The sequence below is a fragment of the Helicoverpa zea genome, chromosome 3, assembly GCF_022581195.2.
Source record: "Helicoverpa zea isolate HzStark_Cry1AcR chromosome 3, ilHelZeax1.1, whole genome shotgun sequence".
NCBI lineage: Eukaryota > Metazoa > Arthropoda > Insecta > Lepidoptera > Noctuidae > Helicoverpa > Helicoverpa zea.
The window spans coordinates 14096679-14122987 of NC_061454.1; the positions used below are offsets into that span (position 1 = coordinate 14096679).

Sequence of the window (26309 nt, forward strand, 5' to 3'; positions counted from 1 at the left end):
TATGCCACGAAATAAAAATAATAATATTGGACGCGCGCGGCGCGTGTGACAGTTGTGCGCCCTGAGCCGCGTGGGGCTACCGGTAACCCAGCGAGCGGTAGGCATTTATCGCGCGCAAGTACGTCGAGTGACAGAGGCCTGGTATAAGTGACAAATAAAACAAATTATTTTTACATTGCAGTTGTAAAGTTTATTTATACTTCTGTAAATAATATAACATTCTCGTAACTAATGCTTTAAATAGAAGTTAACTGTAAGAGTACAGTACGTACAGGTGTCGGAAAATAATCAACAGTAAGTTTTTGAGTCCAGTATTTAAAAAGAACAATTCCTTGATTATGAAATGTCACTTACTTATGAGTGGTATGAAAGATGACATTCAACCTGCGAGAAAATACTTTTGAAACATAATCTAGATCAGAAATCAATCTTAACATAGTTTAGAAACAGTCAAAAGATTACAGTCACAACGAAAATAAATTGTATCCCCTAAAGTAAAGCTAGTTTATGTGTCGTCATAACGAAGCGTCTAGGCGGTGCTCATCTTGCACAGGTGTCGCAGCTGCATGATCTTGATGTCATCCGTGCCGAACTTGACGACACCTTCCTGATTTTCTATGGAGATCAGCTGACCGACTGCCTCGCGATCCTCGCCGGCGATTACCTGAAATAAAATATGACAATGTTTTTACATGCCAACTTCTTTACATTTCTATTTTGGAAGTTCCATCATTAGATCCACGAACCGACAGAAATGAACACGGTTGTTATCAAGGGGAAATGTAGTATATAAAATATATTACCTTGACGGTGTCTCCGGACTGCGGCACAACGGGCTCGAGCAGGTCGGCCAGCACGTTGACGACGCGGTCCTCCTGCGGCAAGTACAGGGCGCACGTCCCGGCCGACAGCCCGCGCAGCACCCCCGCCTGCCCCGCCAGCGCCGAGTCCTCGTGTGCCCGCACGCGCACCTCCAGGTCCGTCGTGTGCCAGTCCGGCGCCGCGTCCGCGCCCGCGTACGGCGAGCGCGGCGAGTAGCCGCCCGGCGACGGCGTGCCCGGGTACCCGGCCGTGTAGCCCGCCGGCGACGGCGACGGCCGGTACGGCGAGTACGTGTGGTCCGAGCCGTACATGGTGCCCGGCGTCTGCGGCGTGAAGGGCCCGGCGTAGGCGGCGTCGGCGTCGTCCAGCGCGCCGTACTCGAAGTCGTGCGGCCGCGCGGGCGTGGCGGCGGCCGCCGGGTCCCACGCGCCGTGTGCCGGCGTCCGCCCGCCCTCGTGCGACGGCGTGGCCGAGCCGTAGTGCGGCGTGCGCCCGCCCACGTCGTAGATGGGCGTGGCGGAGCCGTGCATGGGCGTCTTGATGCCGGTGTCGCGGTAGGTGGGCGTCTGCGCGCCGAGCGTGGGCGTGCGGCCGGGGGTGCGCGTGTAGAAGGAGCTGGCGCCGTCGCGCGACGTGTTGCCGGCGCCCGCGATGTGCGAGCGGTCCACGGAGATGGTCTGGCAGGCGGAGTGCAGCTCCACGCGAGCGGTGCTGCCGGTGGCGTCCTTCACGATGCCCACATTTCCCTTGTAAGGCCCGCCGGTGATCTTGATGGTCTGTCCGATGAGCTCTCGGTCACGGGTCACCCCGCCGCCCCGGCCCCCGCGTCCCCCGCGGCCGCGCGGAGTCATGCCGCCGCGACCAGACGGGTGCATGGGCGACTGAATGCGCGGTGACATAAAGCCCAGAGATAGCCCGGCTGACGCGTTGGAGTTCTTGTTGCCTCCAGCCAGTTGCAAGTGTCGCGTCTTGCACACGAATATACCGCCGTTATCCAAGTACATACGAGATTGCAAGAACGCGAAGTTTCTGTACAGATGCTTGATCTCTCCGTTACGTCCGGCATGCGGTCCGTCGATTACTTTCACGATATCACGCTTCTGAATCGTATTCTGTTCTGAGTCAAGGGCCATAGTAAATCTGTTTTCACGTCGCTTCTGCAAAGCTTGCGGCTTGCATTCGATTACTTTGCCCTGCATGCCAAGGACATGGAAATTCTCCTTCTCGAGCCTGACGATGACGCCAACGGTCTGCGGGTCGAGCTGCACCATGTCCCCCCACTGGAAGTGGCCGAGCGAGTCGACGCCGGTGGCCATGTCGGAGCAGAGCTGCAAGTCTCGAGGCAGCACCTCCAGCTCGTGCATGGTGAGGTCGGACACGAGCACGGCGCGGTGCGGCTCCACGCGCACGACGAGCCCGGTGTCGCCCTCGTAGCGCCCCGCCAGCACCTTCACGTGGTCGCCCTGCTTGAAGTACTTGCGCAGCTCGTTCGGCTTGAACACCAGCGGGTCCTTCAGCGCGTCGTGCTTCGGCATCACGGTTATCATCGACCCGTCTATCGCGATAATCCTAGCTTGTAAGTTCGCTAAGTCACCAGAGCACACTTCCACGTTGTCTCCCATTGAAAATGAGTGTAAGCTAGTAGGATCATCTTTGGCAGGTGCTGCTAATTCTATATCAATTCCTTCAGGTTGTTCCTCAAACCTTTCTAATTCAGTAAGTGTAGGTTTCACACCTTCTGCCAATATGGCAGACATTGTGAAGTTTTTGTATAAGAATCCCTTTCGAGAATATCTATTACCTTCAAATATTAAGAAATCACCATCAGATGTCACTTCACCACCGATGGCTCTGATAGCCTCAGGGTCAAAAGGTTTGGCAGCAGGGCGTCTCTTCTTTTTCCTTTTAGCTGCTTCACTTTCACTTTGAACAGTTCTCAATGCCCCTCTCAGCCTGGTATAATCTATTCTAGGTAACAACTTCAAATGCACTTGATTTTGAGCTAGATCTACATAATCAACTTGAGCTATATCATCTTTGTAGAGACCTCTCTTTAACCTGACCCATTGCTTTGGTTTCAACCCAGACTGTTCTTTGACTACTCTGAGCACATCAGTCATTTCTTTGATAGGAACCATGTCCTGCTTCCAAATACCCATTCTGAGTGTACCTACATTATTTATGATATTTTTAACGTGTGTCTGCTTGTAGGCTTCAATGTAAATATAGCCTTTGACACCTTCTGGTGCCACAACAGATTTGATCTGAAAAGGTTCCTCTGAGAACTGGTAGGCAATGAACTTTCTCATTAGGAGTAGGACAGTGGCTTTCTCTTCACCTATTCTGCATTTGACCATCCATAAGTTGGGGTCCTTGATACCAGGCAACAGGGTTTGTTGGGTGATTTCATCCGACATTTCCTCGCCACCCTCACCAAAGTGTCTGAGGGCTGCTGACTCATCTGCATATTTGTTCCTAAGGTATTCTTCAATCTCTTCCTCTTTCTGTGAGTCCCAGAGGTTGGTACCTCGGCGCCTGCCCTCGATTTCTCGGGCAGTAGGTCCGATTTCATCAACCTCATTGCCCACAATACCCATTTCTTGTGCTCCCTCTTCCCACTCATCATCTTCGTCAACCTCGTCATCCACCTATTGCAACAAGATACAAAATTTTACAATAAGGTCTGCCAACAGCCATGTCTTCAGTGAAATATGCTTTGGCATAAATATATCTAGGTAAAAATGTTTTTTTTTTTCTCATTATTGTTTTATCAGAAGTTAGATATTAACTACATGTATTATATTTTATTGGAGCAAAAGACAAATTATGAGCATATACCATCATCGTCCTCCGAGCCTTTTCCCAATCATGTTGGGGTTGGCTTCCAGTGTAACCGGATTCAGCTGAGCACCAGTGCTTTACAAGAAGCGACTGCCTTATCTGACCTCCTCAACCCGGTTACCCGGGCGACCCGATACCCCTTGGTTAGACTGGTGTCAGACTTACTGACTTCTGACTACCCGTAACGACTGCCAAGGATGTTCAATGACAGCCGGGACCTACAGTTTAACGTGCCATCCGAAACACAGTCAATGGTGTGTAAGATAAACTTAGAAAGTACATACAAACTTAGAAAAGTTGCATTGGCACTTGCCTGACCTGGGATCGAACCCGCGCCCTCATACTTGAGAGGTTGGTCCTTTACCCACTAGGCCACCACGACTACATTTTTATGATTATGAGCATATACCAAGGTCAGTAAATAACTGATTTGTATGGTACTCATCCTTACCTCAGCTTCATCAATAATAAAGCCTCCATAGCGACTGTCCTTCTTGCGCTTCTTCCTCAGTCTTTCTTCTTCCTCGTCTTCTTCATATTCCTCTGAGTCCACTAGGTCCTCACCCTCTGGTTCTTGTTCATCCTGCAATCAAGCATATTACTTTAGCATCAAGATTGGACCATGTTGGAACATATTGACTAGGTTTATTCATTTGAATGTCATTTATTTGTTTTCTGAAATGTGTTTTTATTTGAAGTTATTGATTTGTTGACTAAAATTATTCAAGACATCCGTTTTGTTACTTTCTGTAGTCTGAACTGAGATTTGCAACCACAAGACTTGATGCACAATACAGGTAATACGGTAACTTTTGTGTTACTCCTTCATAAAAACTACACAATAGAACAACAATTATATGTATACCTCAACTTCTTCATCACCAGATGCCTCTTTTGCTTCATCATCTTTGTTGCGACTGCCATCGGAACCCGCTGAACGACTCCTATAACAGAAAAAATTCTTGTTCTGTACATGTAACAATGTATATAACAATCCTAAATGCATATTTAAGTGGAAAACAAATTGTTGAAACATTGAATGAAGTCAAGTCATTTACTAAGCATTAAAGAAACAAAATTGCAATCACAAGAAACTTGACATATAATATGTGCAGGATATGTAGTTATCGAGTTTAACTCATATGTACCCACTCATGGATATTCTAGAGGATGGTTGTTAAGATCTAAACTTTTTATTTCACACAAATTCTTTATATTCTGGTTGAAATTATAGCTGTCACTTTATTCCAGGAGGTTTGAATATCTTTCATTACATGTTTAATTGTGGATCTATTATATAGAGAAGGAATAATGACTGCTACAAAACCTGGTTATTAGGTTAGTTTTAATTCACTCAATATTCAATACTTATAATTATACGTCCTGTTTAGTGCGACAGTACCGTAGCACATAAAGTTCAGACCACTGTGAATATAGTAATAACTGTTATCAAACTGATACAACAGCTTGCAAACAATACTGTATTTTTGTACAGATCGTTGCTAGCATAGTTATTAACATTTTACCCACCTAGAACGGGATCGTGAGCGTGATTTAGACCTAGAGCGTGATCTGGAGCCTCTGGACGGAGTCCGCGAAAGGCTGCGGCTGCCAGATCGCGACCGGGAGCCCGAGCGCGAACGCACTGAACGATTCGATGCGGCGCTCCTCCGTGACCGACGGGATGCCACACTACCCGCGTCAGACCCACTCCCTGAGTAATTGCTACCTTCCGAATCAGACATTATCGCGTCTTATGGGACTAAAATCAATGATTTTGACCCATTAAAAATATTTCAGCGAAAACACACCATAGGTACGTAGCAAAACGTCACAAACGAATGATGGTGTTGCCAGTTCATTGACTTCATGCATGGGGTCTTCACATAGACAAGGAAAATATTTTCTAGAGTTGAGAAAATCAATTTCAATTCAATTGAACATAATCGCCTAAGAAATTGAATACTTGAGAATTGAAATGATAATCTTTATAGTCTATGATCCACCTGGTTTTCTAAAAAAATAAAGTTGTCTATTGATTCGTCGTTTGCCCCACCGACAAGTGAGACTTTTCATTAAATTAATCGTTAATTTATGATATACTGAGTGAAAATCCTACCAAAAATAGTATAAATGTTATAAGACACTTCTATAACAATTGTTTTTGTGCAATATTATACATTTGGAAGATCTGAGGGGTCGATTAGTGCTAAGCTCATTTGGTGTCTCTTTGGCTTTCGAGTTTCGATCAGATTTTCGCACGTCCTACAATAAACAATCATTAGATTTTGTAGTGGTGGTGCGTCGTGAATCGATCGGTGTGGTGTTATTGCGAGAGTGCAGTGTATGTGGTGCAGTGCAGTGGTCCCAGTGCTGGCCGCAATGTATCAGTGAAGGCGAGTGCGGTGACCGACCGGATCCGTAGCTGGGGGTGTCATGCTGGAGACGCGGTCGGCGCGCGCCGCAGACTCGGTGTGGGCGAACAAGCCGCTGCCGGCGCCGCACGCCATGGCCAACACGAGGCACGGGAAAAACGCACAGGTACACCTTCACTAGACACCCACTACCTAACATAATCATCAGCTAGCTTAATGATCTTAATTTGGCATATCCTGTTTGGTGCTCTACTTAAAAATAATAAAATGGTATGACAACTTCCACATGATTATCATAGGGTCAATTTTTCTAACTAGTTTCATACAAATCTGCAGTAAAGAAGTAAGCAAAATGGTCAGACTTAGCTAGAATATGATTCTGATAGGCCAGGAGTACATACTTGTAATAAAGTGGCAGTATTTTAGAATTTACTGTGGAGGAATTTGATTAACTAAAGTAGTTTTTGCACTATTTTGCTAATAGTATGTCTGTCATGCATTATGCATTATTATTCATGTTGTTAACACTTTCACAATTTTTTAAATCCATGTTTAGTTAATCAGTTGAGTACACTTCACCACATTGTCTAGCATGTTGAATGGAGAAGTGAATGTAATTGATAAAACAGAAGATACAGAACAAATTAGCTCATACCCATTGTAATGACACCTTTGTAGGGCACACCATGTCACTCAGCAGAAACTTAGCATTTAGCAAAGGCTGAGTTTGTGTGAAAGTGAATTTCTGATACTATATCACTACATAGTATAAAACAAAGTCTCTTTTTCTGTCCCTATTACCCTTTGTACGCTTAAATAGCAGTGTTTTTTAATATATAGACTGATTAAAAAGGAAGGTTTATATGTATCATAACATCCATGAAATTGTGGGGAAATACTGATATCCTATGTGAAGCCGGGGTGGGTTGCTAGTATATCATAAATTCTCTGATAATGAGAGAGGTAAATACAGCAAAAAGCTAAATGATTTTTTCTTCAAGATAATGTCTGCTAATAAATAGTTAGGGATAACTGGTTACATAATTAAGAAAATTCCTAGTTAGATGTTCCTACCTAAATTCAATCTAATAGCCTGAAATAAGCTTTCATTGTATAATGAATTCTTATACAAAATAAAACATTGTTTCAAAATGCCCACAACATTAACTGTATCAGCCTTGAAATAGTTGGAAGTTAGTGAAGATGACGAAATTAGTAATAAACATAGCGTGTTAGGAAATGAGTAATTCACTATCTAATGTTTTACTTGAATACTATTATTATTAGTCAATGACCTTCCCAATGAGGTTTACTGTAATTTGACAAATATGAACTCTGCTCATGTACATATTTGAGAATTATCCTATCAGAAAAATGAGTGGATGGCATGTATAAGTTAAATTAGACTGATTATCTTAATACAACATATTATTCAGATAAGGTTTATTTTTTTTATTAACCTGGTGGGTTCAACCTGGTCCTAGGGGAACAACTTCTCATATGAATAAAAATGGGGTAACTGGGTTAAGGTGGTCAGATAGGCTGGTTCTTAGCTGCTTTGCAAGCTGCTTGGGTAAAGGCTCGACAGATTAAAAACAAATTATACTACTTGTAGTATACTACAACAAATTACTACAAATTTATTATAACCTAATCTTTATTAAATCTGTCTGGGTATTTTCAGTTATAAAAAGTTACCTGTCTTAGAGCAGGAAGTTGAGAAAAGGAAAAAGTTTTTCAGCTTTGCTTATTTGGGAAATATCAATGAATTTGTGTAAACCCACCACAGCAATATCAATAGAGACAATGAAACCACAAACAATGAATGATTTCGTAATGTTTTTAGTTTTCCTACATGGTTATCCTTTTTCAACTATAAATATTGAATGAATGCACACCTGCATGAACACTTATTGAGATAATTATGTAAAAGTTAGAAAGACTGAAGGTATATACTGTGAATCAATAATTTTTATGTTATTTGTAATTTTCTTTTTATAACTGATTTGAAAGCCTATAACAAGGGATAAATTTGATATTTAGTTAGCTGTAAATATTAGCTTATTTAAACAGTACATTGAACTGTCACTATCTACCAATTTAGCACAAATAGAACCAGTAAGGAACAAACAGGAAAACCTCTTTGAAACCACAACAAACAGGCATTAAAAATGTATTCAGCTTCACTTGAACAAAGAATCAATCATTATTGTTATTCTGGACTGTGGCTTTACAATTGTTGTTACATTATAAAAAGGTCCATGTAAGTTACATGTCACCATACTAATCTAAAATACTTAACAACTAACTTTTTTCATGAAAATAAAACTGACTTTAATAATATACCTGAAACTTCTCTTAAGTCTGACAAATACTATCTATGCTGAAAACCGCATCAAAATCGGCTCAGCTAAACATGAGATTATCACGCTCAAACATATCATATGCACAGGTCAAAATAATAACCTGTTTTTTTTGGCAGTTGGTTCAACTTACCACGTACCTATGTAAGGCACCCAGTCAGAACGCCTTATTTAAGCTAAGTGCTGAGTGCACAAATATAAATCTAGATTATTCAGAATTACTAAACATGTTCTGATAAATCCGCCTTTTTCTAGGACCTGTTTTCCTGACGTCATAATATTATCCGACATTCAGGAATTACCGGAATAATGAGTGTTTTACTAAAAATACGCCCACTGCATTGTATTATCAGCATATTGTAAACAAATTGGGTTTTTCCTTCGCAGCACCGGCTAGCTGTGCTGTCATCGACGCTTTGTCTAAGAATACACAGATTTATAGTTCGGCCATTCAGAGAATGCGTTCCTGACACGTCGCGATTGAACTGACGACGTAACTACATTCATTGATTATTGATATAATAATGTTGTTTTAATGCTCCTCAATTGTTAAAACGGTAAACAACCAGCAAAAATATTTTTATCGTAACTGCAACGCCATTGCAAAGTTACGTCGTCAGTTCAATCGCGACGTGTCAGGAACGCATTCTCTGAATGGCCGAACTATAGTTATTTTGATGTTTACGATCGTAATTTATGTGGCGGTTATGGCGACCGATAAATTGGATGATAATTTTACGAAGATAAAGTCTTCTACTTAGATTGCCAGAGACCCTAGTAACTGTCGCTCAAGCATGATTCGCGAATGAAGACTCTTTTCTATCCCAATACGTATAGAAAAAGCTACAATAAGATCTTATACTTTCCAAAAAAAATAATTGTTGTTAGTTACACTCTCATTTTTCCTTCCTCCAAAGTCAAAATAAACGTCACACTAGTTGCACGGTTCCAAACAGTTGGTCTCATGTAGAAGAGCCGGCTAGAAACCAGTGGTTTAACTGAATGTTTACCTGTTTCCAGGATGACGTGTGCTACGTGGTAGCTAAGTACGACTACGCGGCCCAGGGTGCGCAGGAGCTGGACCTGCGCAAGAACGAGCGCTACCTGCTGCTGGACGACTCGAAGCACTGGTGGCGCGTGCAGAACGCGCGCTCCCAGTCCGGGTATGTGCCCAGCAACTACGTCAAGAAGGAGAAGCCTTCGCTGTTTGACAGGTGAGACCCACAGAAGAACATTGCTGGTCATAAGCTACACAGTTATTTGTAAATTGATGATAGTAAGGTCACCAAGAGAGACCCGATTTTTCGGATAGCTGGGTTGAGGAGATCAAATAGCCAGTCGCTTCAGGTACAATACTACTATTCAGCTGCATCTGGGTAGACTGGAAAGAAAGCTAACTCCAACATAGTTGGGGAAAACGCTAGCCAGATGATGATGGTATCTTAAAAGATTACAACTTATGTGTTATTGGAATGCAGACTGAGTAGGGTGCACTGAACAGCCATTAATTACATATGAAAGGCTTCTTCTAGGTAGAAGGATATATTTTCTAAATGCCAGTAGTGCCTTGTAACAACGACACTGTCGCTGCGCCGAACGCACTGAGCAAATGATTATTTAATTAAACCTCTACAAGCTTTACTCCCTAGTGGCTATAAAATGGCACGCTTCACTCACTATCGATAGCGGAATTTTTCTAGCTGTTTCATAACATTTGATAGAAGTTTCCAAGGGTGGGAATAGTTATTCACATTCACATTTAAAACCTTGTACTACATAATCCTTATCATAGCCTTACCATACAAAGAATCACAGTGCATACGATCAATCAATAAAATGCACAACTATATTTATAATGCTTATCGCTAGTAACCCGACGTGCAGTAAAATAAATCGAAATATTCGCAAATCTGTCTGCAATCTGTAAACTATTCAAAATATGATGATAACCTTGTTTTTACACGATATGGTTAGATTGCAGATGTACTATGTAGTATAAGACCGGCTTTGAGGTATTATTCAGCCAGCGAGCTAAGATTCACTTACATATTGAAGTCTTCATAAACATTTTAGTATCCGAGTATATGACACTGTAACACAATTTTCGAGGGTATGAGTCCCCGTAATCTCTCACAAGCATCCTGAATCATTTATGCAATTTCAATCTGTAAGCATAGCAAATTCCATCTCTATCGGTTCAGGCAATATCCATCGTAGGCGTAGCATAAAGACAGGATTACCTTCGCTTTCCTATATTACTAAATAAAATTCTATACAGTTTAATACTGCCATAAATAAATAAAATGCATTTTACGAAGATATCCGATGATATATTGCTTTAAATATTAGGTGCAGTAATCTAAAGTTTGCACCCAAAACAAACATTCCGCGATCTTGAGTGTTATCTATGTGTTACAAAGGTGACATGCACGCTATCGAACGTGCATTTAGCAAAAAAGCTGCTAAAATTCACTCTATGCCATAATGATATTGCCGAAGATTTTTCCTTAATAGAACTGCTATTAAGGTTTATTTCATATTATGTTGAAACATCCTTTTAGCTACTGATTCTGATTAATAAGACAAGGTCAAACTAGTCAACAAATAAACTACACTACCTATAAAGAATAACGTAGAACTAAAACGTTGTAAAAGCCATAACTTCTACCTCTACACAAATCTAGATTTTTCGAAGATTTCCACATCACACCAATTATTTGGTTAACCACTTCATTGTCCACGAAGCAGACACAATAGTTAAACAATCGGTGTGTATCACATATGACTCAACTCGAATTTATCTAATTCTGTTTCATTTACCAGTAAAAGTTCAAGTAGATTTCTACGAGTTGTCACACATTGTCTCGTTAATAGAGTTTACATTGTAATGTTACGCTAGCTTCCCACGTGTTACAACAATATTCAAAGTACACAAATAAGCGTACGATAGTGCAGCGGATATCAGCTGTTTCTCTTTCCGTAAACTGTTGTAATGTGCAGGGAAAACTGTTGTATCAAGGACATATCACATAGTTACAGTTTGTATATATTTGTAAAAAAATACTACACAATTATTTATACTGTATGTATTAATTAATGTACGTATGAGCCACATGAGGTCTCATAAAACATAAACTTTTTTCGAAAATTTTAAAACACAACACTTTGGTACAAGGTAAATTCCATCTGCGTACTACGAGTATTCATATTATGTTCATTCAGATATCATATATGTGTCACAAGCATCACACAATAGGAAAACATAGCAAGAAAACAAGCCAATATAAAATATGCCAGAACATTGTTAGTGAGGAAATAATAACAATAAACACATCAGTCGCTGCACCGTTGAATATATGCCATTTGTACTGCTTTCGTTATTCCTTGCCGCACGCGCGTATTTTACTCTCCTATCTTATAGTGATATTGAGTGACTGCTGCGGACGATACGGATAATCCTCAATCTTATACACATGTAGTGACGTCTTAAGTGTGAAATCAGAACTGAGAACAATGCGAATCGCTGACAACATACCGCCCTCCAATTTGAATTAATCAGTCCGCAGTTAATCGTCCCACAATGATGATGAATAATAACGTACACGTACACCTATCTTCCAGTATCAAGAAGAAGGTGAAGAAAGGCTCCGGTTCGAAGACGTTGCCGTCGAACAGCTCGCCGGTGCGAGGCGGTGGTGAGGCGGGCGGGAGGCGCGTGGAGCCCGCCGACGCGCTGGGCACGGCCGTCGTCAAGTATAACTACCAAGCCCAGCAGCCCGATGAACTGTCCCTCACCAAGGGCACGAGGATCCTCATACTTGAGAAGAGCAATGATGGCTGGTGGCGGGGACAGTACCAACAGCATACTGGATGGTGAGTACTCTGACTATTAATGCTGGAGACCAACGTTTGAGCCAAGCATAACTCTGTTTTAAGTATCTCGAGAGAAAGGGGGAAAAAACTTAGTTGTCTCGTGTAGAACCTACTAGCAACTGAAATAATTGTCGCAATAATGAACTAATCAAGAAATGCATTCAATAGTTTTTCTATAGCTTTGTATACAGTCTTGACATTTTTGTATCGGTATGTTATGTGGTATTTTGCAATTTATTTATTTATTAGCTCGCTATTTATAACGATCTTATATGTCACAGCTTTATATGGTTAATTGAAGTTAATTAATTTATAGCGCAGTCTATCCATAACAACCGACCAGTATAATTGCATTTGTAGTGTAACAATACTTGTATCATTTCAATGCGTTTGGTAACACAAAACATTAATAAAACAAATAAGAAAATAATTAAAATAATAATGTTGTGATTAAGTAACACCAATTAACTGCTCAGCTAAGATAACATTAAAAGCGCATATTATACCTATTTTCCAAGGGTAACTTCTGAAACAATTGTTTGCTAATATTTGATAGAAATACGGGGCCAGTAGCAATTGCTCTCTTGCTACATGGTAAATCCGGCAATGTCCTTACGCTTTGATAGGACGAGTTTGATTGGTAACAGTGTTACTACATGATGTCTGGTTGTTCAGGTTTCCATCGAACTACACGAGCGAGGAGGGCGACAACGAGGACCCGGTGCACACCTACGCCATGGCCGAGAACGTGCTCGACATCGTGGTGAGTACCAATACACATCACAGCACTGTGTGTCCTTATTGTTGAAATAACTTCATGTGCGAGATACACAGTGGCGGACTTATCCCGTCAGGGGTCTGGGGAGGCAAAGTTGAATGAGGCCCGCATGGGTTTTTATAATAAAGTAATGTGGTACAAAACTGTTCGACAATATGTATTTTTATGTTTATTGGCTGACTGAGATTGTTTAATTGTAATTTATATGTGAAAACTGAAAATGCTTCAGTAAAAGGCCATTGTAAATAATAGTGTCAGTGTCCCCCGCAGGTGGCGCTGTACTCGTTCACGTCGAACAACGAGCAAGAGCTGTCGTTCGAGAAGGGAGACCGCCTCGAGATCATCGAGCGGCCGCCCTCCGACCCCGAGTGGTACCGCGCCCGCGACTCGCGCGGACACGTGGGGCTCGTGCCGCGCAACTACCTGCAGGAGCTGGCCGACTACCTCACGCAGCCCTACGACGCCGCCGGGCCCTCGGGCCCCGCCGGCCCGGCCGGGGGCCCGGCGGGCCGCGCCTGGTACTTCGGCGCCATCTCGCGGACGCACTGCGACGCGCTGCTCAACACGCACGGCCACGACGGCGACTTCCTCATCCGCGACTCGGAGACCAACGTGGGCGACTACTCCGTGTCGCTGAAGGCGCCGGGCCGCAACAAGCACTTCCGCGTGCACGTGGAGGGCAGCCTGTACTGCATCGGCCAGCGCAAGTTCCCGGCGCTGGAGCAGCTGGTGCAGCACTACCAGCGGGCACCCATCTACACCAACAAGCAGGGCGAGAAGCTGTACCTCGTGCGTCCGCTGCCCAAGGCCACGCAGCCCTGCTGAACCCGCAGCCGCCACGCCCACTATTTACTCCTTCGTCTAGTTCAGAGCTTCCGTATATGCATTGTCAATTTTGTACCGTTCGTATCCGGGTTTTGCACGAAAGTAGTCCATCTGTCGAGTCGGGCAGATTCCCGAGCGATTCGCATCATTCAATAGTACAATGTCGCGCGAATCTGTCCGTTGCTGAACACCTATTGTACTATGACTTAGTACGATACGGCGTTGATGCAACGCCTAGACTTAATTACAACAATAACAAAACCAAAAATTGGCTTCTTTATCTCTATTAGTGTTTAATAACATTTTATATCATATTATTTAGGTAAGTTGGATAGTGTAATTTTTACAATGAGTTATAGTTAACTGTGTTTACGCATATGTAATCGCTGGTGTAGCGTCGGAGCGAGCGAGTCGCTGTCGGACACATGTGATGTTTGGCCGAGTAAGATATAATGTAAGTCATGATCAGGGAAAATCGTGGAACGTGTGAGACAACTTATTGTAGGTGAGTGGGAATTTTGTAAGGTTTTTCTATCGTGCTTAACGTGCAAAGGACTCGGTTGCGATTGGCAGTTTCGTGGTATCATCAACCATTGTCACTTTTTTATAACATTTCCTAAACTATTATCAACTTCTTAAAATTTTGAGTATCATACTCCAAAATTGCAAGTATTATAAAAACATTCCTTTTCTTCTAACATTTCATCGTTCGTCCACAAGTTGTCAATCGCAGCCGGTTTAGTACCGCGTGGACTGAGAACGATCTAGTTCGCGCGGACGCACCAACTGTATAAGTCTGACTAGTGGGATCGCGTAGTCAAATATATCAAACATTAACAATATTCCTACGTTTTAGTCTTTATGACAACGAATTAGGTAACGCTTGGTTGATACTATGCCAGTTTAAACATTATCACAAAAAAGCAGCATAAATTAAGCAAATATTTCTACTGACATACTGATGAGAAAATTGCTCACAAGTCGTACACATCACGCGACGAAATAGATGTAACTTCGTTAATTACATCCAGTGACAAATTGACAAATGAAGTAATCACCCAATATAATGAAACACGCAGCTGATCCACGCTACGTAATGTGTAGCGATAATTATTTTATGAATACGATTATCACGCTAATTTCGTGTAAAAGAAAGCGCGCAACAGACTTCTGTATTACGCAAAGCCAGTTCCATTTTGTCCCTAATAAAATGACAAATAGGATCCAGGTAATATTTCTGTGAATATATTAAAAATAAAGTTTAAACTGGTGTAGTGGGCATGGAATCTCAAAGGGTTGATTTCCACTGAGGTGACAATCGCTAGTCAATATTATACGCCGGCATCACACGCTGTTATGTTGCAGATTTATTTTACGTTATGAAGTTAGTGCGCGCAACTTGTTTGTAAACTAAACTTTACGGTTAATTAGCCACAGTCACAAATACACCATTATAATATGAATTTATACGAATAAGAATATTATTTCAAGATTTATAAACTTAATAACCTATATTAGTGTAAGCTTTAAATGAATAAAGTCTTTAATTAGATCAGTTCTATTCGCGGCGATAATTGTATTATGTGACTTCGAATTCGTTATTATTAAGTGGAATGAACGGTTGTATGTCATGCATTATGTATGTATCTGACGAACAAACTAGTTGTGCGCACTTCGCGTCTCGAAGCACATGTAAAAATAACAATGGCAGCTTATTTGTTGTTTTATACATATTAATTGCTTATAATGTATTAATAATTTTGTAGATAACAATATATAAATTAAAATACGAATCACATTCGACTATTACGTTTAAGTTGGACCTGGATATTTGAGTTGTAGCACCCGCTGGCTGTCACTCCGTAGCCGCAAGTATTAACTAAATAGCTTTTACACAGGAACATTTATTTTTGTATGGACTTTTTATTTTACACATTGACAGTTGATGATGCACCAAGTGTAGAGATTTTTGTATGCGAAAACTTAGCGATAAGGTTAGGTTACATGTAACACTGTATGATAGATGATCGGGGATGTTTTCCTCAGTGTGTAATGTTTGCGCGTGTCACTATATTATTTGCATTTAACTACGTAACATCTTCTATGACTACTAATTTGAGATTATATTAATAAAATAATAATATACCGAAAATAAAGTAAAACTATTATCATAATATTACTGGATGTATTTGGTCTCATTTGCATTTGCTAAATTGTTGCTATTCACTAATGAGTTGGAAGTTTACGTCGAGGATGCTTCAAATATGATTTTCCTTAGATAATTTAAACGGAAAACATCCTTGAGAAGGCAATGTCTCCTGACATTGATAACGCACTATATTTAATTACATGTGATATGTTTGAGATATAACTTTTGTCTACACTTGTGTGAAACAATGCAATTACTAGTTCAGAGGTGAGGTTACATTACAGGCGCGTGTTAGTAATTATGTAAATATACATACATAGTTATACGCTCTGCATTGTATCTTCAAAGAATTATGGAACTAAATTTCGACGAAACATTTCCTAAAATTAGGTATTGTATTTGTACAATATGTATAAATTATTTCAAAAATATTTGAAGGTGGGTATAAATGTAACATGAATGGGTACAATTAATTGAAATACCAAAACATGGGTGCTATTCTACTAACGGGACTTGTGGCAGTTGTGGCATACACCACACAGGTCACGTTCATTAGAATAGTAATCATAGTTTAGTGTCTTCATATAATTACTGCAAGTTATCGTAATGGACACGTGCGACACAAGTCATATCTCAAAACGCAATGATCGTAAGTTACTAGATCTTTTTGATGTATTTAATACGTTTTATACTCAATAATGTAATTAGAATTAAAATGCGAGGCAAACTCAGTGTAGAGAATTATAAGTAAAAAAAAAATAGCAAAATGTACCGCCGCTGCAGGTTTTGAGCAATTTTTTTCTTACAACAAAATATTGAAAGTTAAATTTGTTTTGAGCGCGTCGGGTTATTTTGAAATTTACTCATATACACAGTGTGTGTTTGAACTGAGAGGTTGTGAAAGAGCTTTGCCTTGATACAATATTGTTCAAAACACACCGTGTATAACGAAGTCTTCCTGGAACGCAGCATTTGAACCCGCATTTATTGAAAGCAAGCACAAAGCCAGTAGCGACCAGCACGGGATCTAATTAAGATGGACATATTGAATTGTTTAAGACTTTACAAGAGGAAAGGAATGTGTCAGTGTCTTGATTTGTATGTCTCAAGTGAGAAACAAATAGTAATCGATGGCGAATGACAAAACTATAGTGCACTAATTTTAACAAGCTTTATAAAATAAACATTGCCAAACTTAGAAAGGAATTAAAGCCGACTTTACATTCCTAAAGCTTTTTATAATAACACTTGCGATGATTAGCTTAAAACTTAAGTATTTGGTACTAAAGTACCACCCTACCAGTTTTTCAAAAATCGACTAAACTACATTACTGTATCAAACGTTTTAATAGTATATAACTAGATATAGATTATAGAGTGATTCGGTTTTTTATTTTTATATTGCTCAAAGTATATTATTTTATAATTTGTATTTGTGAACTTGTGTTTGTACGTTTTTGTGAATGTATATTATCCGATGTAACGAGCCAATGTAAGTGCAGTATGTAATATTTAACAATAATTTATTTATTAATTTGCCATCTGTTGTTTTATTCCCCTTCCCTCTCGGAGTATGGCCAGTTCAGACGTGTTGGAAGAAATCCATTAGCAATTTTATTCCTTAAACTAACAGTCGCCCGACTTCGTACGCATATTTTTTTTTTATCGTACGATTACGATAATACACTTACGCTTAATTTGGCAGTTAGCCCGCTGGCTAACTGCAAACCCCCGTTTTAACCCCTAAAGAACCTACCTCCCTTCAAGTTTGTAGGAGTTTATAGTTCCTGAGATTTCGTAATTAATCAGTTAGTAGTATTTCGCTTTTACCCGGTTTTACTCGCCTGCGTCCCGTAGGAATGACTTGCCTTACCCGGGTAAAGTATTACACGGGGACAGAGTAGCTTCAAAACAGTGAGAGAATTTTTCAAATCGGACCAGTAGTTCCTGAGATTAGGGCGTTCACCTGAGGCTCCTCCCACTCGGTCAAGGACACCCCTCACGCACACAGCCACAGTACTAAACCACTGTTAGATCGGACTGCGTGTGCGCAAGCTCTGTCCGCCGCTGCTCCTTGGTACCATAGGTAGAAGCTATTATTCGTCAAATTCAAGATGTCAGTGCAGCGCTCGCACCAACTGTGTAGAGAAAATCGTAGAAGAAAAACGAATTTATTTTTATTATTATTCCGTTAACCAAAATTAATTGTAATCACTTAGTTATTATTTATGGGGCAAAACCCTGGGTAATCGCAGGCCCGCCGTAAGCGGGCGTGCAGCGCGTGCACAGCACGCGGGCGGCACGTCCTAGGGGGCGGCAAATCGAGCGACTTATCACGTAATATTTAAAAAATACAATATCTTTTTACTAATGATTTGATTTCAATATTTCCGAACACAGCAATAGCGCTAAGAATATTACTTACACTGCCGGTTTCAGTTAGGTACATCTGTTGAAAGGACATTTTCAAAATTAAAGATTCTTAAAAACGATTTAAGATCAACCAGTGGCGTAGCGTGGGGCTATTTAGGGGGCGGCAAAATTAAACCAATAAAATTTCGAAAAAAGCCGCCCTAGCTTTGGTCGTCTCCTATCAATTTTGACTGTTTCACCCTTTGCATCCCCAAAAAAAAATCGCGCTCGCTGTGCTCGCGGCTCTATGTCAGATTTCGCATTTTATCTTTGTTTAATTGTTGAGGCATTCCGTTATGGCTTTTTATGATATGTTTACTTCATGAAAACTCTAAGGAAAAAATCGCGCTCGCTTCGCTCGCGGCTTTTGCACTTCACTTCTGTGCATATCTTACTTTTTGACTTTGCTTTGTTAATTTACAGTGGTTTTTATTTGTTTTGTGTCCTTAGACTAAAAAATTTTCGCGCTCGCTCCGCTCGCGCTTCCTTATATAGGTATGCAATGTGTCTTATAGGTTGGCTTTTGGCAACGGGAAACCCACCAAATAACATATTTTACTGACTTTAAACATTGTTATAGATATTTAAGTGCGTTAGTTTAAGTTAATCACAATCTTTCAATACATAGGGGCCACTTGGGTAATGATTGCACTGCATTGATGCCCTAAGCAATTGCTTAGTTTGCTTATGGGCTAACCCAGGACTGCTTAGGTTACTCTGAACATTTCAAGTAAATAAAAAGTTATGTGTAATGTATGTTATGTATTGCAATAGTTATTTATCCAAAAGTAGGAGGGTTTTCTTTACTTTCTTTACATATTTTTTTCTGTTGGACAAGTAAGATGGATATGAATTGATCCGGACCACCTGGATCCGCCCCCCCCCCCCCCCCCTATATATTTTTTGACAAAACGTATGTAGTCGTAGGGTGGTATAATCAGTTTTGCACGCGGGCGAACAAACAGCTAGCAGCGGGCCTGGGTAATCGTATCGACAGAACTGAATTAGTAACCTTAAGGAACGAACGAACTTAAGAAAAGGATTGTCTTATCAATGAGGGATGGTAGGCCAAAACAATATAAAATTTCTCACATCTGTTATTACAGGGACCGTTATAGTATCTTTAATACATAAATTCAATAGTCAAACCCTTAGTTACAGACTACACAGACAAACATTGTATCACAGTTACAAACAGCTATTGATCACACAAAGCCATAACAATCAAAACAGATCACGAGCTAGACTGCTGGTCGTCCCGTGCTAATTGTTTCTATCGGAATGTTATCACGCAGAGATAAACTACTGATCCAACCGTGGGAGGATCGCAGATTCAAAGATCATCGTTCTAAAGTAAGTACCTAGGTCTAATTAAAGTTCAATGTTCGGAAGGGCGTGATATTTGCCTAGATCAATGAAAATGCCTCGTAAACAGTATTCACTTTGGTCGTAACTTATAAATTTAAATTGACACCTGAAACACAGGACTCAGGACCAAATAGATATCCTGATATCTTTTATCACATAGCAGTGCAGGGTTAGCATACATTTTTGGACTTTAAGATTTACTGATGTCAATGCCCTTTTTTAATTGGAAGTTCAGAGGGTACTCGAGACGGCTGAAGGTAAATCGGAGGATTTCCTATATTTTTCCGTTACGTGTTCGTCATTAAATTCCTGCGCCATTATAGGTACAACAAAAATGATTGACTGTTTCATGCAATTTAAGGTAAGGTCCGCGTTGCCAGCCATTGACGACCGCGCACCGGCCGCCCGCCCGCACGTCGCGCTTAAACTGAAGAAGAATCAACGCGAACTCGATAGAAAGAACAAGATACAGAGCGAGAACTTTAGCCTGTTGCAGCGACTCAATGACATCATGAAAGTTAACCGCCTCGATAACCACTGGGCCAAACCGTTGCCAAAGTAAGACAATATTGTCCACCACAGTCAGCATTTTAGGGATTTTTGATATAGGCAGGGAAATAGTCCCTGATCAATTAATAGGAACGAAAACACTTCTTCGTGCCATCACGATGTGTTGGTTGTGAATTATTATCCCGCAATATTGAACAGGAATGGTGCATGCAACCGTATGAACTTATTATACACACCATTCAATTTCAAGCAATTAATTTGTGCATAAAATCATGAGATTATTCCAAAGTAGACTCCGGTAACTAGTTGGTTCTCATTTAAGCATTAACGATCCAGATACTATAGTATTGAAACGTTTTTGTCTGTCATGACAGTTTCCAGCAGAAGGTGGGCTTGTTCTACGACGCGGAGTCGTTGAACAGCAAGGTGACGGCGCGGTCGCTGCCCGAGCCCTCGGAGGACAGCTACAGCAACGTCAAGTGCTACGCCTGCGAGCTCAGGAAAGTGAGTAGCCTCGTCACACACGACGCTCTCGCGTACAATCTCAGCTTCACTCATACGAATATTTGTTTCCAGAAACAATACGACTACATCTACAAACAGATGCATCGGGCCTCTCTGCCATCAATTTATTCTAATTAATATTGTAACACGTTTTTGAAATTAAACGATTATTATATTGGACAGAATTTATTGGTATATAGATACATTACAAATGGGCTGAAGTTAACATAATTTCATTCGGGACACGGAAGGTCCGGTCCCGGAATCAGAGACTGCAATTATTACCGTACTTTCTGAGTTAAAATCGAAACATAAATACTATGTTATATCAAAAGCATCAATTCAATCGGTAAGCAGATTACACTAAACGCATACGTCGCGTACGCGGCACTTAACATTAAAGCTATCCACTTCGTGTCCATCGTCCGTTATTCGGTACATACGAAATCGAAAAACAAGATGAAATTTTCAAACATCACATTGGAGCTGTATCACAAGGAAGCCGCAGCACCGACGTCACGTCCGCAATGCGCCAGCACCAGGGCCGCGCAGCGCGGGGCGAGCGGGGCCCGCGCCCGCCGGGCGGGGCCCGCCGCGGCGCCCGGGCCCCCAGGCCCCGCGGGGCCCGGCGGGCCTGGCGGCGCGGGCGGCGGCGGCTGCCCGGTAGCGGCGGGCGGCGGCCGCCACTAGAAGCGGAAGCCCTCGTGCGGGCCGGCGGCCGCCGCGTCGAAGTGGAAGCCCGACTCCGCCGCCGTCGGCACCAGCGTCGCGTCCTCCTCCTGCAATGCACGATAACACGTTACATACGAACAAACACTCATCACTTGAATACATAAACTCCTCCGGACTCTAAAATAACAAAAGACTAACAAGTTCAGACAAATTCCAGACAATATAAAAGATGACATCATTTAATAACTCCACTTGGCCATGACATGTTGTTGCGTATAAACTAGGCCTAGAAATTTCTCACCAGGGAATTGACGAGCCCAAAATAATACATAAGCAAATAATGCTATGTTACTAACCTCTCCTGCGAAGTATTGCTCAATGATGTCATAGGCCATTTTGTATATTTCCACCTTCTCGTGACTCTGCAGGGCTTCGATCTTGTCGATGCCTCCGCACTCCTCAATCATGTTCGCGACCTGGTCGGCGTTCTCGCCTGCCATCTTTAACATGTTGCTTAAACCGTCGAGCACAACCTAAGAATATAATAATATTTACAATATTATTTTCAGAATATAATTTATACTCAACCATTTTTAAAACCATTCAAGTTTCAGAATCTGATACATTTTAAAAATAAAAAAATCCTGCACAGACATTGTTGAAGGTTTTAAGATTACTTAAAAGAAATTGTTAGCAGTGACATTGTACAGATTGATTGAAATAAACAGCAAATTCATTTTGATAAATTATTTCTAGTGAAGGTATTGCACCAAATTACAACATCATCAGACTAATTACGACTACCAAAATAAGAGCATACCTATTTATAGTGTGACCTAAAGAAAAAGGAGCTTACATTGATAACTTGAGTATCTTTGCAACTGAGCAGCTTGCAGAAGGGCGGGATGACGCCGCAGTTGATGAGGGCGGCCACCTGCTCCTTGGTGCCGCTGATGCTGAGGTTGGAGACCGCCCACGCCGCCTCCTTCTGTGTCTGGAACTCTCCCTTAGTGAGGTTCTCCACGATCTTGGGCAGTAAGCCCGCGTCAATCACCGCCTGCACCTGCTGCTTGTTGCCCGCTGTGATGTTTGACAAGAACCATACGGCCTCTTTGCAGATCTTCTCTTTCTGTTATCGAAAAAATAAAATGATAAGTAAATCGTATTACAGTTTCAAAGGCGACATTAGACTAAATTAAGATTGATGCTACAATTTAATGAATTGCATGAGAACTATCAAATTAATTAGCCATAATAAGTGGATGTTTACAATATTCTTATCAAATAATAACAACATTTGAAAATACATTAATTAAAATTTTGTTGGCACTTCATATGGCGCACCGGTTCCTTCGCTAATTGCAACACATGCTGTGCATAATAATGCAGTCAGTATGTGCACACTTCCTTCTGGAGGGCCGAGGGTACCGCTAGCAAGGCAAACATACGTAAACCTGGCACCTCACAGATGCTGTAAATAAAAGGATATAGACATCTACTTATGAGGATGCCGGTAATAGCTTTGCATCGAAGCCACAAACGGGCGCCAAATAACTGTCCATGAAACTGATGTTAGGTATTAGCGTTATCACCATCAGTCAATGACCCTTCAACCGTTTAACGTAAATATTTGAATTTATTACAACGATTTTTTGACATTGGTGCTTACTTTACTATTTTATTAAAACTAAGATAAAATTACGAAAAATAAACTTTGAAGAATAGTAGTCACTGATATAAATTACTGCAAAGTAACGAAAAAGTAATTAACTATTCTATTAACTGTATTCTATAACGTTATAAGTGAACACATTGAAAGCAGCGTGTGTGTAGCTAAGGCGCGCGTACAATAATAGATAATTACCATGTTGGCCGGCTACCAGACGCGGACACCTTTACGCGTTCACACATACAACGATTTGTGTATTTCTGTGTGAAATGCATGCACATTTCGATTTTATTCTATTTTCTGTGTAACGAATTGGCGCCATCCTATTGGCTCACATGAGAAAATATACGTCATTAGACAGCCCGTAGACTAAACATAGCGACGCTTAGAAGGGCTAAACGAGCGTTAGTACTACAGCTTACCTGGATTCTAAGTTATATTAAAGTACAGTAAATTGGCTTAGCTCCTCAGCACTCGACTGAGGTAGCGCCGCAGCGGTTTATTTAGCGGCGTTGTTATTTAATCGTGTAACCGTAAAGTAACACGTGTACTTATTTACGACGCAAATAATGCCGATGTTCGGTAGTCATTTTGTTAACAGAATACTAATTTGTTGACTTAAATAGACTATATTGTAAACATAAAATAAAATCTTAGTATATATCACACATTGTATGGAATTACAATTTATGGCCAGATGTTTCAGACACACTGAAAGCGACAGGTCAATGAATCATGTAGGACTACACAAAATATGCTTTACAGCCAGACATAAATCAAATTTAGTTAAAAGATACCTGGTGTGACAGTAAGGCAGGGAAGTGCGACAGCGCGTCGCAGTTGAGGACCACTTGTGTTTGCTCGTCTGTGCCGGTTACAATGTTGCCCACGGCTCTCAGGGCTGCTGTCTGAACCTTCACCTCCTTGTGTGACAACAACGGGATCAGCTTTGGAACTATTCCCGATTCTATCACCATTTGGATCTGTTCATTGCCACCGTCTGTTAAATAGCTGATTGCCCAAACTGTGTCTACTAGAATCTGGAACATTGCATGAAGGTGTTGTTAGTATGTGTGACCACATGGTATCATAGACAATATACTTAAGTTCAGACTAAAAATTGACAATTATTATTTAGATTGAAGAACGAAAAGTTATCTAGATGCTTATTGTACTAACAATAACATTTAGTTTTATGCCTAGTGGGTATTGATAAAAATAAAATACCTACATACAGATTTTAGATATTTTTTTAGCCACATTCTAATATGTATTGATGATATTTAATGGTCTATTTAATTATAATTTAAAAAACCCAGGAAGAGCATAGAGCATAGAACAAAAGGATTGAAAGTTATCAAATGAGGTGCCCAAGATATTGAGACAGATAAGTTTTTATCAATGTAGCTCCTAGCCAGATAAACAAATTGAAGTCAACAAAGCAAGACACACCTTTGTGATATTCTTAATTTTAACTTGATTATAGGAAATCTGACATTTTAAGAAGATTAGGACTATAAATATGTGCAATATAAATACTAATGACTTAATAGATTCGTACTACATCAAGCAACTGATTGTCTGAGTCATAATGACATTAATGTTTGATCTGTTAGCATGTTCAGGTAATTAACAGAGGTAAATTCCTAAAATTGAAGAACATAAACCAATTCTAATTCTGTTTCTACACAGAAGCTGTTAGTAAACCTTCAATAAATAAATAAATTCTGTCGGTTGTAAATATTCTAGAACATTTTGTCTTGATGAGACCAAAATTCAATAATATAATGACATAATTTTAAGTCCATCACATTTAATGTAAGTCTATGGGAATAGAGTCTTGGTTTGCATTTCTACTGAATATTAGGTTTGGCATTTTATGTTTAGTGTTGGAGTTGAACGAACTGTAGTGGCCTAGCAATGAGCTTTACAAACTAGGTGAATAACTTGTAATAGTACTTACATTGTTGTCATTGTGCGTGATAAGAACATTGAGGGCTGGAAGAATTTCTTGGATAGTCTTGACTGGTGGTGGGGGATCCTTACTCCTGCACAAGTTGACAATGACCCAGGTCACGTTGCGGAGGAAGGAGATGGGAATATCTGGCTTGATGAAGCTCAGCAGTGGCTTCACTACTCCCAGTTCAATGACAAAGTCTCGCAGCACAGGGCCATCTCCAATGATGTTACCCAGTGCCCAGACGGCTTGCTCACACACATTCTCGTGTGGAGACATGAGTAGCTGCAGGAAGACAGGGACAGCACCAGCGTGAACAACCTTGTTTGTCTGTGCGGAGGTACCAGATGCGATATTTGTTAAGGCCCAAGCGGTTTCGAACTGTAATGTGGGATTGTCGGCCCGGGACAGGCACTGCACGAGAATGGGGAGGATGCCGGTGGCGATGAGGTCGTCGATGGGCGGGTTCTTGTCTGACGACAGCAGCTTCCTGCACTGCTGCACGGCGGCGAGCTGTACGTCAGGGTTGTCCCCGTTGGCTGCGTTCATCACCAGCTCCTTGAGGTCCGTGGACGCCAGGGTCCTCTCGATCTCATCCTCGTCTGTTGAGTAGCTGATAGGCACATTACGACGTTTCTGAAGTGTTTCTTCCCTTTTATTTTTTCTCAGTTCTACTGTAACTTCGTTCCTCCGCCTGCGCATTTCCTAAAAATCACACGCGAAACGTCATTTTATCACCGCTGACTATGTTTGCTATAATTACGTTATTACAAGACATTGAACTACGTCTCTATACTTACGTCGACATCTTTGCCAGTGTTCTTGAAAACATGCATGCGGTTCTTCACTTGATCAGTCGCCATTTTATTTTTGTGCTCGCAGTCTCGTTACAAACGTGGTAATTACACAATGAAACAAAGGATCAACATAAAATAATGACGAAGAAAACTAATCAAACATGTTTTAACGGCACTATTAGCGTTGCTGATTCATTAACCTCTTTTTAACACAGAATATTCTACAACACGAAACTAATCGTCCGTTTCCTCCTCGAATTTCTTTCTTTCTTTTTTTCGGTTGAACTAACCATAGACAAGTTACAATTCAATGTTGCTAGAAACATGAATATATTCCTGAACTTTAAATCGCACACAGACTAGAACTCACTCCGAAATCGACTAATTCAATAAT

General features: G+C 41.0%; 4 protein-coding genes across 6 annotated transcripts; 2 read left to right on the top strand and 2 right to left on the bottom strand.

Moving 5' to 3' along the window:
• Positions 1-167: 167 nt before the first annotated feature.
• Positions 168-5508, bottom strand: LOC124645495 (transcription elongation factor SPT5). Its single transcript, XM_047185317.1, has 5 exons — positions 5194-5508; positions 4529-4607; positions 4115-4246; positions 804-3470; positions 168-664 (listed from the first exon to the last, which is right to left on the bottom strand). Exons 1-5 carry the CDS (start codon positions 5406-5408, stop codon positions 530-532), a joined length of 3228 nt encoding a protein of 1075 aa, XP_047041273.1. The 5' UTR covers positions 5409-5508; the 3' UTR covers positions 168-529.
• Positions 5509-5682: 174 nt separating this feature from the next.
• LOC124645504 (cytoplasmic protein NCK1) lies at positions 5683-17565 on the top strand. Of its 2 annotated transcripts, none has more exons than XM_047185325.1 (5): positions 5683-6204; positions 9422-9615; positions 12023-12274; positions 12950-13037; positions 13311-17565. In XM_047185325.1, the coding sequence occupies exons 1-5, from the start codon at positions 6100-6102 to the stop codon at positions 13875-13877; spliced, it is 1206 nt and encodes a 401-aa protein (XP_047041281.1). In that variant the 5' UTR covers positions 5683-6099; the 3' UTR covers positions 13878-17565. The 2 variants fall into 2 exon arrangements, with proteins under 2 accessions (XP_047041281.1, XP_047041282.1); XM_047185326.1 differs by having other exon boundaries at positions 13323-17565.
• A 1904-nt stretch (positions 17566-19469) lies between these two features.
• Positions 19470-21005, top strand: LOC124645837. Of its 2 annotated transcripts, XM_047185762.1 has the most exons (4): positions 19470-19791; positions 20168-20364; positions 20691-20820; positions 20893-21005. In XM_047185762.1, the coding sequence occupies exons 1-4, from the start codon at positions 19720-19722 to the stop codon at positions 20956-20958; spliced, it is 465 nt and encodes a 154-aa protein (XP_047041718.1). In that variant the 5' UTR covers positions 19470-19719; the 3' UTR covers positions 20959-21005. The 2 variants fall into 2 exon arrangements, with proteins under 2 accessions (XP_047041718.1, XP_047041717.1); XM_047185761.1 differs by having other exon boundaries at positions 20691-21005.
• LOC124645834 (importin subunit alpha-4) lies at positions 20991-26228 on the bottom strand. Its single transcript, XM_047185759.1, has 6 exons — positions 25919-26228; positions 25125-25823; positions 23959-24201; positions 22349-22621; positions 21849-22025; positions 20991-21599 (listed from the first exon to the last, which is right to left on the bottom strand). The coding sequence occupies exons 1-6, from the start codon at positions 25979-25981 to the stop codon at positions 21507-21509; spliced, it is 1548 nt and encodes a 515-aa protein (XP_047041715.1). The 5' UTR covers positions 25982-26228; the 3' UTR covers positions 20991-21506.
• Positions 26229-26309: the final 81 nt, after the last annotated feature.

Bases quoted from the DNA above. Each gene is read 5' to 3' on its own strand.
- LOC124645495 (XM_047185317.1), bottom strand. From the start codon at position 5,408: ATGTCTGATTCGGAAGGTAGCAATTACTCAGGGAGTGGGTCTGACGCG. The intron at 4,247-4,528 runs GTATACATATAA...GCTTGATTGCAG, and splicing joins CTGGTGATGAAGAAGTTGAG to GATGAACAAGAACCAGAGGG. The intron at 3,471-4,114 runs GTAAGGATGAGT...TTGTTGCAATAG, and splicing joins TTATTATTGATGAAGCTGAG to GTGGATGACGAGGTTGACGA.
- LOC124645504 (XM_047185325.1), top strand. From the start codon at position 6,100: ATGCTGGAGACGCGGTCGGCGCGCGCCGCAGACTCGGTGTGGGCGAAC. The intron at 6,205-9,421 runs GTACACCTTCAC...ACCTGTTTCCAG, and splicing joins GGCACGGGAAAAACGCACAG to GATGACGTGTGCTACGTGGT. The intron at 12,275-12,949 runs GTGAGTACTCTG...CTGGTTGTTCAG, and splicing joins TACCAACAGCATACTGGATG to GTTTCCATCGAACTACACGA.
- LOC124645837 (XM_047185761.1), top strand. From the start codon at position 19,720: ATGTTATCACGCAGAGATAAACTACTGATCCAACCGTGGGAGGATCGC. The intron at 19,792-20,167 runs GTAAGTACCTAG...ATGCAATTTAAG, and splicing joins TCAAAGATCATCGTTCTAAA to GTAAGGTCCGCGTTGCCAGC. The intron at 20,365-20,690 runs GTAAGACAATAT...CTGTCATGACAG, and splicing joins TGGGCCAAACCGTTGCCAAA to TTTCCAGCAGAAGGTGGGCT.
- LOC124645834 (XM_047185759.1), bottom strand. From the start codon at position 25,981: ATGGCGACTGATCAAGTGAAGAACCGCATGCATGTTTTCAAGAACACT. The intron at 25,824-25,918 runs GTAAGTATAGAG...TGTGATTTTTAG, and splicing joins ACACTGGCAAAGATGTCGAC to GAAATGCGCAGGCGGAGGAA. The intron at 22,026-22,348 runs GTAAGCTCCTTT...TTATATTCTTAG, and splicing joins AAGATACTCAAGTTATCAAT to GTTGTGCTCGACGGTTTAAG.